This window comes from Salmo salar, chromosome ssa24, assembly GCF_905237065.1.
Source record: "Salmo salar chromosome ssa24, Ssal_v3.1, whole genome shotgun sequence".
In the NCBI taxonomy this organism is placed as follows: Eukaryota; Metazoa; Chordata; class Actinopteri; order Salmoniformes; family Salmonidae; genus Salmo; species Salmo salar.
In genome coordinates, this window is record NC_059465.1 from 42202501 (window position 1) to 42221378 (window position 18878).

The following is an 18878-nucleotide window of genomic DNA, read 5'->3' on the forward strand; positions in this document are numbered from 1 at the left end:
TATTTTTCAAATACAACACGAAAATAAAAAAACAAAAACAAAATGCCTGTACAAGCTATACAGTACGAGGCTATACAGTACGAGGCTATACAGTACGAGGCTATACAGTACGAGGTTATACAGTACGAGGCTATACAGTACGAGGCTATACAGTATGAGGCTATACAGTACGAGGTTATACAGTACGAGGTTATACAGTACGAGGCTATACAGTATGAGGCTATACAGTACGAGGTTATACAGTACGAGGCTATACAGTACGAGGCTATACAGTACAAGGCTATACAGTACGAGGCTATACAGTACGAGGCTATACAGTACGAGGCTATACAGTACGAGGTTATACAGTACGAGGCTATACAGTACGAGGCTATACAGTACGAGGTTATACAGTACGAGGCTATACAGTACGAGGCTATACAGTACGAGGTTATACAGTACGAGGCTATACAGTACGAGGTTATACAGTACGAGGCTATACAGTACGAGGCTATACAGTACGAGGTTATACAGTACGAGGCTATACAGTACGAGGCTATACAGTACGAGGTTATACAGTACGAGGCTATACAGTACGAGGCTATACAGTATGAGGTTATACAGTATGAGGCTGTACAGTACGAGGCTATACAGTACGAGGCTTTATAGTACGAGGCTGTACAGTATGAGGTTATACAGTACGAGGCTGTACAGTACGAGGCTATACAGTACGAGGTTATACAGTACGAGGCTATACAGTACGAGGCTGTACAGTACGAGGCTGTACAGTACGAGGCTATACAGTACGAGGCTATACAGTACGAGGTTATACAGTACGAGGTTATACAGTACGAGGCTATACAGTATGAGGTTATACAGTATGAGGTTATACAGTACGAGGCTATACAGTATGAGGTTATACAGTATGAGGCTATACAGTATGAGGCTATACAGTACGAGGCTATACAGTACGAATCTATACAGTACGAGGCTTTCCAGTACGAATCTATACAGTACGAGGCTTTCCAGTACGAGGCTATACAGTACGAGGCTATACAGTATGAGGTTATACAGTATGAGGTTATACAGTACGAGGTTATACAGTACGAGGCTATACAGTACGAGGCTATACAGTATGAGGTTATACAGTACGAGGCTATACAGTATGAGGTTATACAGTACGAGGCTATACAGTATGAGGTTATACAGTACGAGGCTATACAGTACGAGGCTATACAGTATGAGGCTATACAGTACGAGGCTATACAGTACGAGGTTATACAGTACGAGGCTATACAGTATGAGGCTATACAGTACGAGGCTATACAGTATGAGGCTATACAGTACGAGGCTATACAGTACGAGGCTATACAGTATGAGGTTATATAGTATGAGGCTATACAGTACGAGGCTATACAGTATGAGGCTATACAGTACGAGGCTATACAGTATGAGGCTATACAGTCTGAGGTTATACAGTACGAGGCTATACAGTATGAGGCTATACAGTACGAGTCTATACAGTACGAGGCTATACAGTACGAGGCTATACAGTATGAGGCTATACAGTACGAGGCTATACAGTATGAGGCTATACAGTATGAGGTTATACAGTATGAGGCTATACAGTACGAGGCTATACAGTACGAGGCTATACAGTACGAGGCTATACAGTATGAGGCTATACAGTACGAGGCTATACAGTACGAGGCTATACAGTACGAGGCTATACAGTACGAGGCTATACAGTACGAGGTTATACAGTATGAGTCTATACAGTACGAGGCTATACAGTACGAGGCTATACAGTACGAGGTTATACAGTACGAGGCTATACAGTATGAGGCTATACAGTACGAGGTTATACAGTACGAGGTTATACAGTACGAGGCTATACAGTACGAGGCTATACAGTACAAGGCTATACAGTACGAGGCTATACAGTACGAGGTTATACAGTACGAGGTTATACAGTACGAGGCTATACAGTACGAGGCTATACAGTACGAGGTTATACAGTACGAGGCTATACAGTACGAGGCTATACAGTACGAGGCTATACAGTACGAGGTTATACAGTACGAGGCTATACAGTACGAGGCTATACAGTACGAGGTTATACAGTACGAGGCTATACAGTACGAGGCTATACAGTACGAGGTTATACAGTACGAGGCTATACAGTACGAGGTTATACAGTACGAGGCTATACAGTACGAGGTTATACAGTACGAGGCTATACAGTACGAGGCTATACAGTACGAGGTTATACAGTACGAGGCTATACAGTACGAGGCTATACAGTACGAGGTTATACAGTACGAGGCTATACAGTACGAGGCTATACAGTATGAGGCTGTACAGTACGAGGCTATACAGTATGAGGCTGTACAGTACGAGGCTTTATAGTACGAGGCTATACAGTACGAGGCTATGCAGTACGAGGATTTATAGTACGAGGCTATACAGTACGAGGCTATACAGTACGAGGCTATACAGTATGAGGCTGTACAGTACGAGGCTATACAGTATGAGGCTGTACAGTACGAGGCTTTATAGTACGAGGCTATACAGTACGAGGCTATACAGTACGAGGCTTTATAGTACGAGGCTATACAGTACGAGGCTATACAGTATGAGGTTATACAGTACGAGGCTATACAGTATGAGGCTGTACAGTACGAGGCTTTATAGTACGAGGCTATACAGTACGAGGCTATACAGTATGAGGTTATACAGTACGAGGCTATACATTACGAGGCTATACAGTACGAGGCTATACATTACGAGGCTTTATAGTACGAGGCTGTACAGTATGAGGTTATACAGTATGAGGCTGTACAGTACGAGGCTATACAGTACGAGGCTTTATAGTACGAGGCTGTACAGTATGAGGTTATACAGTACGAGGCTGTACAGTACGAGGCTATACAGTACGAGGTTATACAGTACGAGGCTATACAGTACGAGGCTGTACAGTACGAGGCTGTACAGTACGAGGCTATACAGTACGAGGCTATACAGTACGAGGTTATACAGTACGAGGTTATACAGTACGAGGCTATACAGTATGAGGTTATACAGTATGAGGTTATACAGTACGAGGCTATACAGTATGAGGTTATACAGTATGACGCTATACAGTATGAGGCTATACAGTACGAGGCTATACATTACGAATCTATACAGTACGAGGCTTTCCAGTACGAATCTATACAGTACGAGGCTTTCCAGTACGAGGCTATACAGTACGAGGCTATACAGTATGAGGTTATACAGTATGAGGTTATACAGTACGAGGTTATACAGTACGAGGCTATACAGTATGAGGTTATACAGTACGAAGCTATACAGTACGAGGCTATACAGTATGAGGTTATACAGTACGAGGCTATACAGTATGAGGCTTTCCAGTATGAGGTTATACAGTATGAGGTTATACAGTACGAGGCTATACAGTATGAGGCTTTCCAGTATGAGGTTATACAGTATGAGGTTATACAGTACGAGGTTATACAGTATGAGGTTATACAGTACGATGCTTTCCAGTAGTATGTTATACAGTATGAGGTTATACAGTATGAGGCTTTCCAGTACGAGGCTATACAGTACGAGGCTTTCCAGTACGAGGCTATACAGTACGAGGCTATACAGTACGAGGCTATACAGTACGAGGCTTTCCAGTACGAGGCTATACAGTACGAGGTTATACAGTATGAGGTTATACAGTACGAGGCTAACCAGTGCAAGGCTATACATTACGAGGCTTTCCAGTACGAGGCTATACAGTACGAGGCTATACAGTACTAGGTTATACAGTACGAGGCTTTCCAGTAAGAGGCTATACAGTACGAGGCTATACAGTACGAGGCTATACAGTACTAGGTTATACAGTATGAGGCTTTCCAGTATGATGCTTTCCAGTAAGAGGTTATACAGTACGAGGTTTTCCAGTAAGAGGCTATACAGTACGAGGCTATACAGTACGAGGCTTTCCAGTAAGAGGCTATACAGTATGAGGGTATACAGTTTTTTGCAGCAATTAAATCTACATGAACTTTTTACAAGGCAAACCTGTTAATTGAAATGCATTCCAAGTGACTACCTCATGAAGCTGGTTGAGAGAATTCCAAGAATGTGCAAAGCTGTCATCAGGCATAGGGTGGTTACTTTGAAGAATCTCAAATATAAAATATATTTTGATTTAACACTTTTTTTGTTACTACATGATTTCATATGTGTTATTTCATAGTTTTGATATCTTTCACTATTATTCTGCAATTTAGAAAACAGTAAAAATAAAGAAAAAAATGTTGAATGAGTAGGTGTGTCCAAACTTTTGACTGGTACTGTACATTATCCCAAAATGGTGTCAGTTTGTCACAAGACCACAGCATATGTAATAGGCTGTCGGTATATTCAAGGAGACTTGTAATGCTGTATCAGTGGGCTTATGTTTCATGCTAAATGGACAATATCACACACCTAAAACCACCTCTTTTCTCTCTCTTGGTCCATTTCAGAATGCCACACTTCCTGTTTACAGTGCACAGGAGGAAGTAGTCAGAACTGTACTTCCTGTGGCCCGCCCTATGTCCTCCAGGAAGGCCAGTGCGTCCCCAGATGTCACCCAGGACACACCGTCCAGGACAACACTTGCCAAGGTAAGGAGACCTTTTTCTAGACACACACACACACACACGTGCACACACACACACACACACACACACACACACACACACACACACACGAGCACACACACACACACACACACGTGCACACACACACACACACACACACACACACACACACACACACACACACACACACACACACACACACACACACACACACACACACACACGTGCACACACACACACACACGTGCACATCCCTTTTACTATTGTCTGCATACCATTACCTGGGCAACCAATACTGTCCACCCCACACATGAACTGACACACAGGAGATCCACGTTTCAAACCCAGTCACTTAAAGAAGCAAATGAGAGGAAAAGGAACCAGTTTTAAATTATCATTTGAATACAAAAACAGTGTGTAATTCCCTATTTGTTAGGACTCTTTGAAGATCCCGTTTTTACCCATCAAGGGATTAAAAAATGGACAACCTAGTGCTTTTTAGCTGTTGAAGAAACAGTCGTAGTTTGCTATTGTAGCGCTCAGCACGGAAAAGCTATGCCAGTTGTCGATACGATTTATTCCTTCAATAACGAATATCAAAAAGACATTCAACGGGCATTTCCCAGAGGCTGAATAAAAGTAATGGAGAGAAACATGACCGTTCTCCACATTTGTGAGAGAATACATTTTCAGTAACTGTGGACAGTCCTTCGGCAGTTCAGACGTTTTCTGGGCAACGCATCTCCTTTTTAGAAGAATCTGATGTACTTAAAGTAAGGACGACATGCTATTCCCTATATAGTGCACTACTTTTGACCAGAGCGATATGGGGCTGAATAGAGTGTCATTTGGGACACAGACGTAATCACAGCCCGAGGCTGTAACAGCTTTCTCCTAAGACTCTTCAATTTAATTAAATGAACAGAAGGCTGCAATGTGGAGTCACTTGAATCTGCTATCCATTAGCAAAGCCTTGTTTGTCATCTCAAACCTAATTTGACCCTCCTGTGAACTGTCTTATATCTGCTTCATTTCTCTGCTGTCTGTCCTCTACTGGTGGGAAGGTTTATTGTCTCTTGTTTTGCACAATAATAATTTTTGGGAAATTTGAAGGAAATGATTGTATCTACTTTTGCCTGGTTTTCTAAGCAACCAACTGTCTAGACACAAACCACCTGGTTTTCGAATGGTTTCTGAGGTTGTAGGAATGATACCAGCAGATACTGGAGGGATCCTCAAAGAGGGACCAGAATGGTGCTCCTTCATTCACATGAGAATCCCTGAGGTCATAGCTCAACTGCCATCCACTACTGTTGTGCCCTTGAGCAAGACACTTAACCCCTAAGCAGCTCCAGCCAGGTGCTGGTAAAATACAAAATACAATCAATACAGTCATATCCATTGACGTTTGGATGATGATACACTACTGTATTATTAACCTATACCCCCCCACCCCTTCCACTCTACCCCCCCCCCAGGGTGCCACCCATCCTGCCAGGAGTGTTCAGGTACGTCCCAGGCTGACTGTGTGTCTTGCCCCCCCCTGGCAAACTTCAACAACGGCTACTGCAGGACTAGCTGTCCAGATGGACTGTTCTTACACCCCCAAGGATTCTGCCAGGGTGAGTAGTACATGTATTAAGAGTGGGTTAGTGTGTGTGTGTGTGTGTGTGTGTGTGTGTGTGTGTGTGTGTGTGTGTGTGTGTGTGTGTGTGTGTGTGTGTGTGTGTGTGTGTGTGTGTGTGTGTGTGTGTGTGTGTGTGTGTGTGTGTGTGTGTGTGTGTTGATACTGTATCAATCATTGTCTGAGGGAGTTTGGCTTTTACGGAGTACTTGAATATTTGATGATCAAAGTTATTTTAATGTTTATTTTAAAGTTAACATTGTAACGATCGTCGTTGTAATGATGGTCGGACCAAGATGCAGTGTGGGGTAGGTTAACTTCTATGGGCTACGCTAGCGTCCCACCTGCGGGACACAGCCAGTGAACTATCAGGGCGGCAAATTCAAAAACAACAAAATGTCATAATTCAACTTTCTCAAACATACAACTATTTTACACCATTTTAAAGATACACTTCTCCTTGATGTAACCACATTGTCCGATTTCAAAAAGGCTTTACAGCGAAAGCAAAACACAGCCTTGTAGGGATCAACGGCAACAATACAAAAAAACAAGATCCCACAAACAACAGGTGGGAAAAGGCTGCCTAAATATGATCCCCAATCAGAGACAACGATAGACAGCTGCCTCTGATTGGGAACCATATCAGGCCAACATAGAAATACAAAAAACTAGAGTACCCACCCTAGTCACACCCTGACCTAACCAAAATAGAGAATTAAAAGGCTCTCTAAGGTGAGGGCGTGACAAACATAGACAATATTCATGTTCCTTTGTCATTCTTTTGGTAAAGAAAGTCAACTATACTAAACAAAAAAATCTGAATGCAACATGCAACAATTTCTAAAGTTTTACTGAGTTACAGATAATAGAAGGAAATCAGTCAATTGAAATATATTCATTAGGCCCTAATCTATGGATTTCACATGGCTTGGCAGGGGCGCAGGGGCCTGGGAGGACATAGGCCCACCCACTTGGCATCTAGGCCCACCCACTGGGGAGCCAGGTCCAGCCAATCGGAATGAGTTTTTCTCCACAAAAGGGCTTTATTACAGACAGAAATACACTCAGACCCCCCCCCCCCCGACGATCCCACAGGTGACGAAGCCGGATGTGGAGGTCCTGGACTAGCACGGTTAGATTATCTTGGCAAATGAGAAATGCTCACTAACAGGGATGTAAACAAAAATTTGAGAGAATTAAGCTTTTTGTGTATATTTTTTATTCTGTATACGTTATACCCAGATGAATTGTAAAAAAATTGAATTTTTTTGTTTAAACTTATCACCGTCTCTCCTGATTGTTTTGAAAATGAGTCCCATCTGAACTTCTCGGTACAGAAACATTCTCCCGTTAGGACCCGAACACTTTCCATATGTGTGCGTGTATGAATGAGGGCATGCGTGTGTATGTGCGTAGAAATGTGAACAACAAAAAAACCACAGATTTTAATTACGTTTTATGATTATGGTCCCGCTGTTTTCCTACTGACATGAAATTGAAACAGTTGAGTTATCCCTCCTCCTCTCATCTCTCTCTGTTCTCCTCCACTCATCCAAACTGTGTTCAATAAAAGATGCCTGCTGGCATTTCTAGGGCACGGAGAGACTGCGTTCATCTTTTCTGCATGGCCAGACCAGGGGCCAGACACTCATATCAGCACCCTCCCTGCTGACATATAACTTTCCCACAACTCTCTCTCTGTCTGTCTGTCTCTCTCTCTCTCTCTCTCTCTCTCTCTCTCCCTCTCCCTCTCCCTCTCTCCCTGTGAGGGATACTGTGAGATTTCAAGATTTAGGTCATTTTTGTCAGATGAACCATCTAGGTAAAGTGGCAAAGAGTCATTTTATTATTGAACAGACCAATTTTATTATTGAACAGAGCTGTTTTATTATTGAACAGAGCTGTTTTATTATTGAACAGTCATTTTATTATTGAACAGTCATTTTATCATTGAACAGAGATAATTTATTATTTTACAGAACCATTTTATTATTAAACAGAGCCATTTAATTGTTGAACCTAGTCTTTTTCTTATTGAACAGAGACATTTATTATTGAACAGTCATTTTATTATTGAACAGTCATTTTATTATTGAACAGTCATTTAATTATTGAACAAAGACATTTTGTTATTGAACTGTCATTTTATTATTGAACAGAGACATTTATTATTGAACAGTCATTTTATTACTGAACAGAGACATTTTATTACTGAACAGAGACATTTTATTATTGAACAGTCATTTTATTACTGAACAGAGACATTTTATTACTGAACAGAGACATTTTATTATTGAACAGTCATTTTATTACTGAACAGAGACATTTTATTATTGAACAGAGACATTTTATTATTGAACAGTCTTTTTATTATTGAACAGTCATTTTATTATTGAACAGTCATTTTATTATTGAACAGTCATTTTATTATTGAACAGAGACATTTTATTATTGAACAGTCATTTTATTACTGAACAGAGCCTTTTTCTTATTGAACTGTCATTTTATTATTGAACAGCCATTTTATTATTGAACAGAGACATTTATTATTTTAAAGAACAATTTTATTATTGAACAGAGACGTTTTATTATTGAACAGAGACATTTTATTACTGAACAGAGACATTTTATTACTGAACAGAGCCTTTTTCTTATTGAACAGAGCCTATCTGTGGGGGTTTCCATCTTCTACTTCTATCTGCATTGCGAAAGGTGCTTTTCTGAGTTATAATATACAGTTTCTTGCTGCCTCTGGGAACAGAAATGTCCTTTGTCTTAATGCTACTCACACTGTAATGGAAATATGAATTCTATAGACAACCATACATGTGGCCTATTAGCGAAAAAATGAATTTGCATCCTTCCTTCTAGTAGCTTTATAATCTAGACGCTTTATGGAAGGATATAGTTTAAGAGCATTTGACCTGAAAAGACAAACCTACACACTAGGCATCTTAATTACGTTGTTTCTAACGGCATCTCTAAGGAAAAGGTGTTCCACAAGGCTCTATTCCTACCCCAGTCTAATTTATACATCCTCTCTTTACTATCTGCTCTCTCCCTCTCCAAGGTGAGCCTGAATCTGACTGATATTGTGATTAACAGCTCCTAAATGGCCCGAATCACTTAATATTTAAAGTATCAAGCAGGCCCTCCTGTGTATCTGGTGCTAAATCTTTCATCAGATCTCTCTTTCATCAGACCTCTCATCTACGGAAACCGAAAGAGCCAGCAGAGACTCAGGCTTATTACAGGCATATATAAAACCTCAGCTCTGTATCCCTCTTTAACCTGATCTCTCTGTCTATCTCTCTGTCCATCTCTCTGTCCATCTCTCTGTATCTCTCCCTCTCTTTCTCTCTCTCTCTCTCTCTCTCTCTCTCTCTCTCTCTCTCTCTCTGCTGTCTGAGTTGCCTCTCAGACAGCAGGAAAGCATGGATGCAGGTTAACTTTAATATAGTTTTGTCTCCCATCCTTCTGCTAATCCAAAATAAAGACAGAAAAAGTCCATTATAGTTTTCTCTCCTATTCTTACCTCCCTTTATCTCTTTTATCTGTCTTTCACCCAGGAAGCCACACTGTTGTTTGTCTTTAGATTGTGGAGATAGGCAACCACACACGCACACACACTCACGCACACACACACACACACACAGCACACACACCATACGCATGCACACATACGCAAACACACACAAACACACATCTCAGACTGATTCAAGGTTAATACGACCACGGCATTACCATCTCTCTCTCTCTCTCTCTCTCTCTCTCTCTCTCTGTCACTCTCTGTCTCTCTCAAATTCAATTTAAGGGCTTTATTGGCATAGGAAACATATGTTAACATTGCCAAAGCAAGTGAAATAGATAATGAAAAAATGAAATGAACCTCTCTGGGAAATGTGGGACGCTAGCGGGGCACACTATTCAACAGCCAGTGAAATAGCAGGGCGCCAAATTCAAAACAACAAAAATCTCATAATTGAAATTTCTCAAACATACAACTATTTTACACCATTTTAAAGATGAACTTCTCGTTAATCCAACCACATTGTCCGATTTCAAAAAGGCTTTACGGCGAAAGTATAGCATTAGATTATGTTAGGACAGCGCCGAGACAAGAAAAACCACACAGCCATTTTCCAAGCAAGGAGAGGCGTCACAAAAAACAGAAATACAGCTAAAATGAATCACTAACCTTTGATGATCTTCATCAGATGGCACTCATAGGACTTCATGTTACACAATACATGTATGTTTTGTTCGATAAAGTTCATATTTATATCCAAAAATCTCAGTTTACGTTGGCGTGTAATGTTCAGAAATGTTTTGCCTCCCAAAACCTCCGGTTAATGAGCACATCAATTTACAGAAATACTCATCATAAACGTTGATAAATTATTAAACTGTTATTCAAAGAATTATAGATACACTTCTCCTTAATGCAACCGCTGTGTCAGATTTCAAAAAAACTTTACAGCGAAAGCACACTTTGCAATAATCTGAGTACAGCGTTCAGACACGAAACCAAACCCGCCATTTTGTGGAGTCAACAAAACTCAGAAATAATATTATAAATATTCACTTACCTTTGATGATCTTCATCGGAATGCACTCCCAGGAATCCCAGTTCCCCAATAAATGTTCATTTGTTTCGATAAAGTCCATATATATGTCCAAATACCTCCTTTTTGTTCGCGCGTTCAGTAGAGTACTCCAAATGCACTGTGCTCGCAAAGTTAAGTTCAGACGAAAAGTCAAAAAAGTTATATTACAGACGATGAATAGAATGTCAAACGATGTATAGAATCAATCTTTAGGATGTTTTTATCATAAATCTTCCATAGTATTCCAACTGGACGATTCCTTTGTCTTCAAAAAAGAAAAGGAACACAGCTTACTCTCACGGGAGCGCGCGCCACTGAGCTCATGTCATTTTCTCACTCATCTACTTCCAGGAGCTCTTATTCTCTTCCCATTCACAGTAGAAGCATGAAACAACTTTCTAAAGACTGTTGACATCTAGTGGAAGCCTTAGGAAGTGCAAAATGAACCCCAAGTCACTGTATACTGGATAGGGAATCACTTGAAAAACTACAAACCTCAGATTTCCCACTTCCTGGTTGGATTTTTCTCAGGTTTTTGCCTGCCATATGAGTTCTGTTATACTCACAGACATCATTCATACAGTTTTCGAAACTTCAGAGTGTTTTCTATCCAAATCTACTAATAATATGCATATCCTACCTTCTGGGCCCAAAGTAGCAGTCAGTTTAATTTGGGCACGTCATTCATCTGAATTTCCGAATACTGCCCCCTGTCACTAAAAAGTTAACAATAAAAAATTTACAAAAGTTTCAAAAGAATAGAGACATTTCAAATGTCATATTATGTCTATATACAGTGTTGTAATGATGTGCAATTAGTTAACCTCTCTAGGGTATGTGGGACGAAATCGTCCCACCTACTCAACAGCCAGTGGAATCCCATGGCTCGTTATTCAAATACCTTAGAAATGCTATTACTTCAATTTCTCAAACATATGACTATTTTACACCATTTTAAAGACAAGACTCTCGTTAATCTAACCACACTGTCCGATTTCAAAAAGGCTTCACAACGAAAGCAAAACATTAGATTATGTCAGCAGAGTACCCAGCCAGAAATAATCAGACACCCATTTTTCAAGCTAGCATATAATGTCGCATAAACCCAAACCACAGCTAAATGCAGCACTAACCTTTGATGATCTTCATCAGATGACACTCCTAGGACATTATGTTATACAATACATGCATGTTTTCTTCAATCAAGTTCATATTTATATCAAAAACCAGCTTTTTACATTAGCATGTGACGTTCAGAACTAGCATACCCACCGCAAACTTCCGGTGAATTTACTAAATTACTCACGATAAACGTTCACAAAAAACATAACAATTATTTTAAGAATTATAGATACAGAACTCCTTTATGCAATCGCTATGTCCGATTTTAAAATAGCTTTTCGGCAAAAGCACATTTTGGAATATTCTGAGTAGATAGCCCAGCCATCACGGGCTAGCTATTTTGACACCCACCAAGTTTGGCCCTCACCAAACTCCGATTTACTATTAGAAAAGTTTGATTACCTTTGTTGTTCTTCGTCAGAATGCACTCCCAGGACTTCTACTTCAATAACAAATGTTGGTTTGGTTCAAAATAATCCATAGTTATGTTCAAATATCCTCTGTTTTGTTCGTGCGTTCAAGACACTATCCGAAGGGTGACGCGCCCGACGCATTTCGTGACAAAAAATGTGTAAATATTCCATTACCGTACTTCGAAGCATGTCAACCGCTGTTTAAAATCAATTTTTATGTGATTTTTCTCGTAAAAAAGCGATAATATTCCGACTGGGAAACCCTGTTTTCGTTCAAAGACGAAAAAATAAAAACATGGTGTCGCCTCGTGCACGCGCCCCAGTCTCATTGTTCTCTGATCGACCACTATCCAAATGCGCTACTGTTTTTCAGCCAGGGGCTCCAAAGGCATCATTCAGCATTTTGCCGCCTTCTGAGAGCCTATGGGAGGCGTAGGAAGTGTCACGTTACAGCAGAGATCCTCAGTTTTCAATAAAGAGAGTGTAGAAGCCCAAGAAATGGTCAGAGAGGGCAATTCCTGTAAGGAATCTTCTCAGGTTTTTGTCTGCCATATGAGTTCTGTTATACTCACAGACACCATTCAAACAGTTTTAGAAACTTTAGGGTGTTTTCTATCCAAAGCCAATAATGATATGCATATTCTAGTTTCTGGGCAGTAGTAATAACCAGATTAAATCGGGTACGTTTTTTATCCGGCCGTGCAAATACTGTCCCCTACCCTAGAGAGGTTAAAGTACCAAAGGTAAAATATATAAACTGAAATATAGGTTGTGTTAACAATGGTGTTTGTTCTTCACTGGTTACCCTTTTCTTCTGGCAACAGGTCACAAATTGTGTTGCTCTGATGGCACACTGTGGTATTTCACCCAATAGATATGGGAGTTTATCAAAATTGGATTTGTTTTTGAATTCTTTGTGGGTCTGTGTAATCTGAGGGAAATATGTGTCTCTAATAATGTCATACATTTGGCAGGAGGTTAGGAAGTGCAGCTCAGTTTCTATCTTATTTTGTGGGCAGTGTGCACATAGCCTGTCTTCTCTTGAGAGCCAGGTCTGCCTTCGGCGGCCTTTCTCAATAGCAAGGCTATGCTCACTGAGTTTGTACATAGTCAAAGCTTTCCTTAAGTTTGGGTCAGTCACAGTGGTCAGGTATTCTGCTCTCTGTTTAGGGCCAAATAACGTTCTAGTTTGCTTAATTTTTTGCTTAATTTTTTTGTAAATTCTTTCCAATGTGTCAAGAGATTATCTTTTTTTTTCTCATGATGTGGTTGGGTCTAATTATGTTGCTGTCCTTGGGCTCTTGGGTCTGTTTGTATTTGTGAACAGAGCCCCAGGACCAGCTTGCTTTGGGGACTCTTCTCCAGGTTCATTTCTCTGTATGTGATGGCTTTGTTATGGAAGGTTTGAGAATCACTTACTGTTAGGTGGTTGTAGAGTTTATAACTGATTCAAGTATTTTTCGCCAGATCCTAATTGGTATGTCATTGACTACAGCTCAGCGTTCAACTGGATTCTGGAATTCCTGACCGCCCGCCCCCAGGTGGTAAGGGTAGGTAACAACACATCCGCCACGGTGATCCTCAACACAGGGGCCCCTCAGCGGTGCGTGCTCAGTCTCTTCCTGTTCTCCCTGTTCACTCATGACTGCACGGCCAGGTACGACTCCAACACCATCATTAAGTTTGCCGATGGCACAACAGTGGTAGGCCTGATCACCAACAACGACGAGATAGGGAGGTGTTCAGAGACCTGGCCGTGTGGACAACAACCTCTCCCTCAATGTGATCAAGACAAAGGAGATTATTGTGGACTACAGGAAAAGGAGGACCGAGCACACCTCCATTCTCATCGACGAGGCTGAAGTGGAGCAGGTTGAGAGCTTCAAGTTCCTTGGTGTCCACATCACCAACAAACTAACATGGTCCAAACACACCAAGACAGTCGTGAAGAGGGCACGACAAAACCTATTCTCCCTCAGGAGACTAGAAAGATTTGGCATGGGTCCTCAGATCCTCAAAAGGTTTTACAGCTGCACCATCGAGAGCATCCTGACTGGTTGCATCACTGCCTGGTATGGCAACTGCTCGGCCTCTGACCGCAAGGCACTACAGAGGATAGTGCGTAGGGCCCAGTACATCACAGGGGCAAAGCTTCCTGCCATCCTGGACCTCTATACCAGGCGGTGTCAGAGGAAGGCCCTAAAAATTGTGAAACGCTCCAGCCAGAAACGCTCCAGAAACGCTCCAGCCACCCTAGACTGTTCTCTCTGCTACTGTACGGCAAGCGGTACCCGGAGTGCCAAGTCTAGGTCCAAGAGGCTTCTAAACAGCTGCTACCACCAAGCCATAAGACTCCTGAACATCTAATCAAATGGCTACCCAGACAATTTGCATTGCCCCCCCCCTCTTTTACACTGCTGCTACTCTGTTATTATCTATGCATAGTCACTTTAATAACTCTACCTACATGTACATATTACCTCAATTACTTCGAGTAACCGGTGCCCCCGCACATTGACTCTGTACCAGTACCCCCCGTATATAGCCTCACTATTGTTATTTTACTGCTGCTCTTTAATTACTTGTTACTTTTATTTCTTATTGTTATTCATATATTTTTTTAACCTGCATTGTTGGTTAAGAACTCGTAAGTAAGCATTTCACTGTAAGGTCTAGACCTGTTGTATTCGGCGCATGTGACTAATAAAATTTGATTTGATTTCATGTAGAATTTTATGTTCCTTTTGATGGCATAGAAGTCCGTTCTTGCGTTGTCTCTCAGCTCGTTCACACCTTTGTGGAAGTTACCTGTGGCGCTGATGTTTAGGCCGAGGTATGTATAGTTTTTTGTGTGCTCTAAGGTAACAGTGTCTAGATGGAATATGTATTTGTGGTCCTGGCAACTGGACCTTTTTTGGAACACCATTATTTTTTATCTTACTGAGATTTACTGTCAGGGCCCAGGTCTGACAGAATCTGTGCAGAAGTCCCAAGTGTTGCTTTAGGCCGTCCTTGGTTGGGGACAGACGCACCAGATCATCAGCAAACAGTTGACATTTAACTTCAGATTCTATTAGGGTGAGGCCGGAGGCTGCATACTGTTCTAGTGCCCTCGCCAATTCGTTGGTATATACTGTGCATTCGGAAAGTATTCAGACCCTTTTTCCCACATTTTGTTACGTTACAGCCTTATTCTAAAATGTATGAAATTGTTTATTTTCCTCATCAATCTACACACAATACCCCATAATGACATCACAATACCCCATAATGACATCACAATACCCCATAATGACATCACAATACCCCATAATGACAAAGCAAAAACAGGTTTTTAGACATTTTTACAAATGTATAAAAAATTAAAACAGAAATATCACATTTCTGTAAGTATTCAGACCCTTTACTCAGTACTTTGTTGAAGCACCTTTGGTAGCCTTGAGTCTTCTTGGGTATGACGCTACACGCTTGGCACACCTGTATTTGGGGAGTTTCTCCCATTCCCATTCATTCGACCTCATAGCTTGGTTTTTGCTCTGACATGCACTGTCAACTGTGGGACCATATATAGACACGTGTGAACCTTTCCAAATCATGTCCATTAAATTGAATTTACCACAGGTGGACTCCAATCAAGTTGTAGAAACATCTCAAGGATGAGCATTGGAAACAGGATGCACCTGAGCTCAATTTATTTCGACTCTCATAGCAAAGGGTCTGAATACTTATGTAAATAAGGTATTTCTGTTTTCTATGTTTAATACACAGCTACAATTTCAAAAAAATCTGTTTTCACTTTGTCATTATGGGGTATTGTGATGTCATTATGGGGTATTGTGATGTCATTATGGGGTATTGTGTGTAGATTGCTCAGGACACATTTTTTTTCATCCATTTTAGAATTTTAGATTTTGCTGTGATCTGATAGAGGTATCAGTGGACTGACTGTGAATGCTCTGAGAGACTCTGGGTTGAGGTCAGTGATAAAGTAGTCTACAGTACTACTGCCAAGAGATGAGCTATTGGAGTAATTACCGTAGGAGTCCCCTCGAAGCCTACCTACCATGTAACTACCCAGCGTGCGACAAGAGCTGCAGGAGTTGTGACCCGTTTTTGTTGGTTATGTTGTCATAGTTGTGCCTAAGGGGGCAAATGGGGGAGGGAATGCTGTCACCTCCAGGCAGGTGTTTGTCCCCCTGTGTGCTGAGGGTGTCAGGTTTTTGTCCAGTTCTGGCATTTAGGTCGCCACAGACTAGTACTTGTCTCTGGGCCTGGAAATGATTGATTTCCTGGAGGGAGAAGCTCTCTCTCTCAAGGTGTATGCCAGCCAGCGACAGCAGCCAGCTACACCATCAGATAACAGATAGGTGTACCTTATCACCCAGATCTTTGGGTGACCGTGATAGGGCGATAGGGTGGGGTGGAACAAGTCATTATTCTGCCCATAGAGATATATAGAAGGTACACTATTTTTGAATCTCTATGGTTTCCCATAAACCATGGTCTACTGACAGTTTAGCATCTAACCCTATAACCCTAATGGTTAAGGTTAGGATACAGGGAGGTTCTATAACTCTAATGGTTAAGGTTAGGATACAGGGAGGTTCTATAACCCTAATGGTTAAGGTTAGGATACAGGGAGGTTCTATAATCCTAATGGTTAAGGTTAGGATACAGGGAGGTTCTATAACCCTAATGGTTAAGGTTAGGATACAGGGAGGTTCTATAACCCTAATGGGTAAGGTTAGGATACAGGGAGGTTCTATAACCCTAATGGTTAAGGTTAGGATACAGGGAGGTTCTATAACCCTAATGGTTAAGGTTAGGATACAGGGAGGTTCTATAACCCTAATGGTTAAGGTTAGGATACAGGGAGGTTCTATAACCCTAATGGGTAAGGTTAGGATACAGGGAGGTTCTATAACCCTAATGGGTAAGGTTAGGATACAGGGAGGTTAAACTGACACTAGATCGGTGTGTACGGGCAATGTTTACCCGAAGTTGCCGTGTGTGACCTTTGCCCTCTCTCTCTCTCTCTCTCTGTTCCTAGAATGCAGCAGTAATTGCCAGCGCTGTGTGGCAGACCTCCAGACGGGTGTGGGCAGTGTGTGTCTGTGGTGTAAGATTGCTAGGACCCTGTTGCTGGGAGGCCACTGTGTCACCCACTGTCCCCAAGGTCACTACCCCTGGCACGGAGCCTGTAAGAGTACGTTTTGTTACACACACACACACACACACACACACATGTTGGTTTTACTATCCAAGTGGGGTCCAAAGCTTTTATTCCCATTCCAAATCCTATTTTCCCTAACCCCAAACCCTAAAACTAAACCCAACCCTAACCTCTAACCCTTAACCCTAAACCTAACCCTAAACCTAACCCCTAACCCCAAACCTAACCCCTAAGCCTAAAACTAAACCCAACCCTAACCTCTGACCCCTAACCCCTAAACCTAACCCCTAACCCCAAATCTAACCCCTAAGCCTAAAAAAGCATTTTTCCTTGTGGGGACCAACGAAATGTGTTCACAAACACAAACAGACCCCACAGAGCCCCAGGACAGCAACACATTTAGACCACACAAAATCATGAGAAAAAAATATATATAATTACTTTTCACATTGGAAAGAATTACCCAAAAAACACACCAAACTAGAATGCTATTTGGCCCTAAACAGAGAGTACACAGTGGCAGAATACCTGACCACTGTGACTGATCCAAAATTAAGGAAAGCTTTGACTATGTACAGACTCAGTGAGCATAGCCTTGCTATTGAGAAAAACCGCCGAAGGCAGACCTGGCTCTCAAGAGAAGACAGGCTATGTGCTCACTGCCCACAAAATGAGGTGGAAACTAAGCTGTACTTCCTAACCTCCTGCCCAAAATATGACCATATTAGAGACACATATTTCCCTCAGATTACACAGATCCTCAAAGAATTAGAAAACAAATCCAATTTTGATAAACTCCCATATCTATTGGGTGAAATACCACAGTGTGACATCACAGCAGCAATATGTGTGACCTGTTGCCACAAAAACCATTCTAAATACAACCCATATGGATGTTGATTTATTTTCAGTTTTGTTCTTTAGTTATTTCCACATCGTTACAACACTGTATATAGACATATTATGACATTTGAAATGTCTCTCTTCCTTTCTGTTTACCTTTCAGGGACAGAGAGGGAGAGGGAGGGAGGGAGAGAGAGGGGGGTAGAGAGAGAGAGGGAGGGAGAAAGAGTGGGAGCGAGAGAGAGGATGAGGGAAAGATATGGAGCGATGGAGAGAGAGTGAGAGAGGTGGAGGAATAAAGAGAGAGAGAGGTAGAGAGAGAGAGAAGTGGAGGGAGAGAGATTGAGAGAGGGAGAGAGAGGTGGAGGGAGAGGGAGGGAGAGATGAAGGGAGAGAGAGAGTAAGAGAGTGAGAGATGAAGAGAAGGAAAGGGAGGGAGGGAGGGAGGCAGGGGCGGAGGGGGGGAGGTGGAGG

The 18878-nt window shown here is 41.6% G+C and overlaps 1 protein-coding gene across 1 annotated transcript in view; it reads left to right on the plus strand.

The window, feature by feature from the left end:
* LOC106585923 (extracellular matrix organizing protein FRAS1) overlaps window positions 1-18878 on the plus strand; it is a 345785-nt gene that overhangs the window by 156677 nt on the left and 170230 nt on the right. The window contains exons 18-20 of the mRNA XM_045706754.1: window positions 4503-4643; window positions 6098-6241; window positions 17439-17594. Coding sequence (XP_045562710.1) covers window positions 4503-4643; window positions 6098-6241; window positions 17439-17594 — 441 coding nt within the window. The remainder of the gene's footprint in view (window positions 1-4502; window positions 4644-6097; window positions 6242-17438; window positions 17595-18878) is intronic.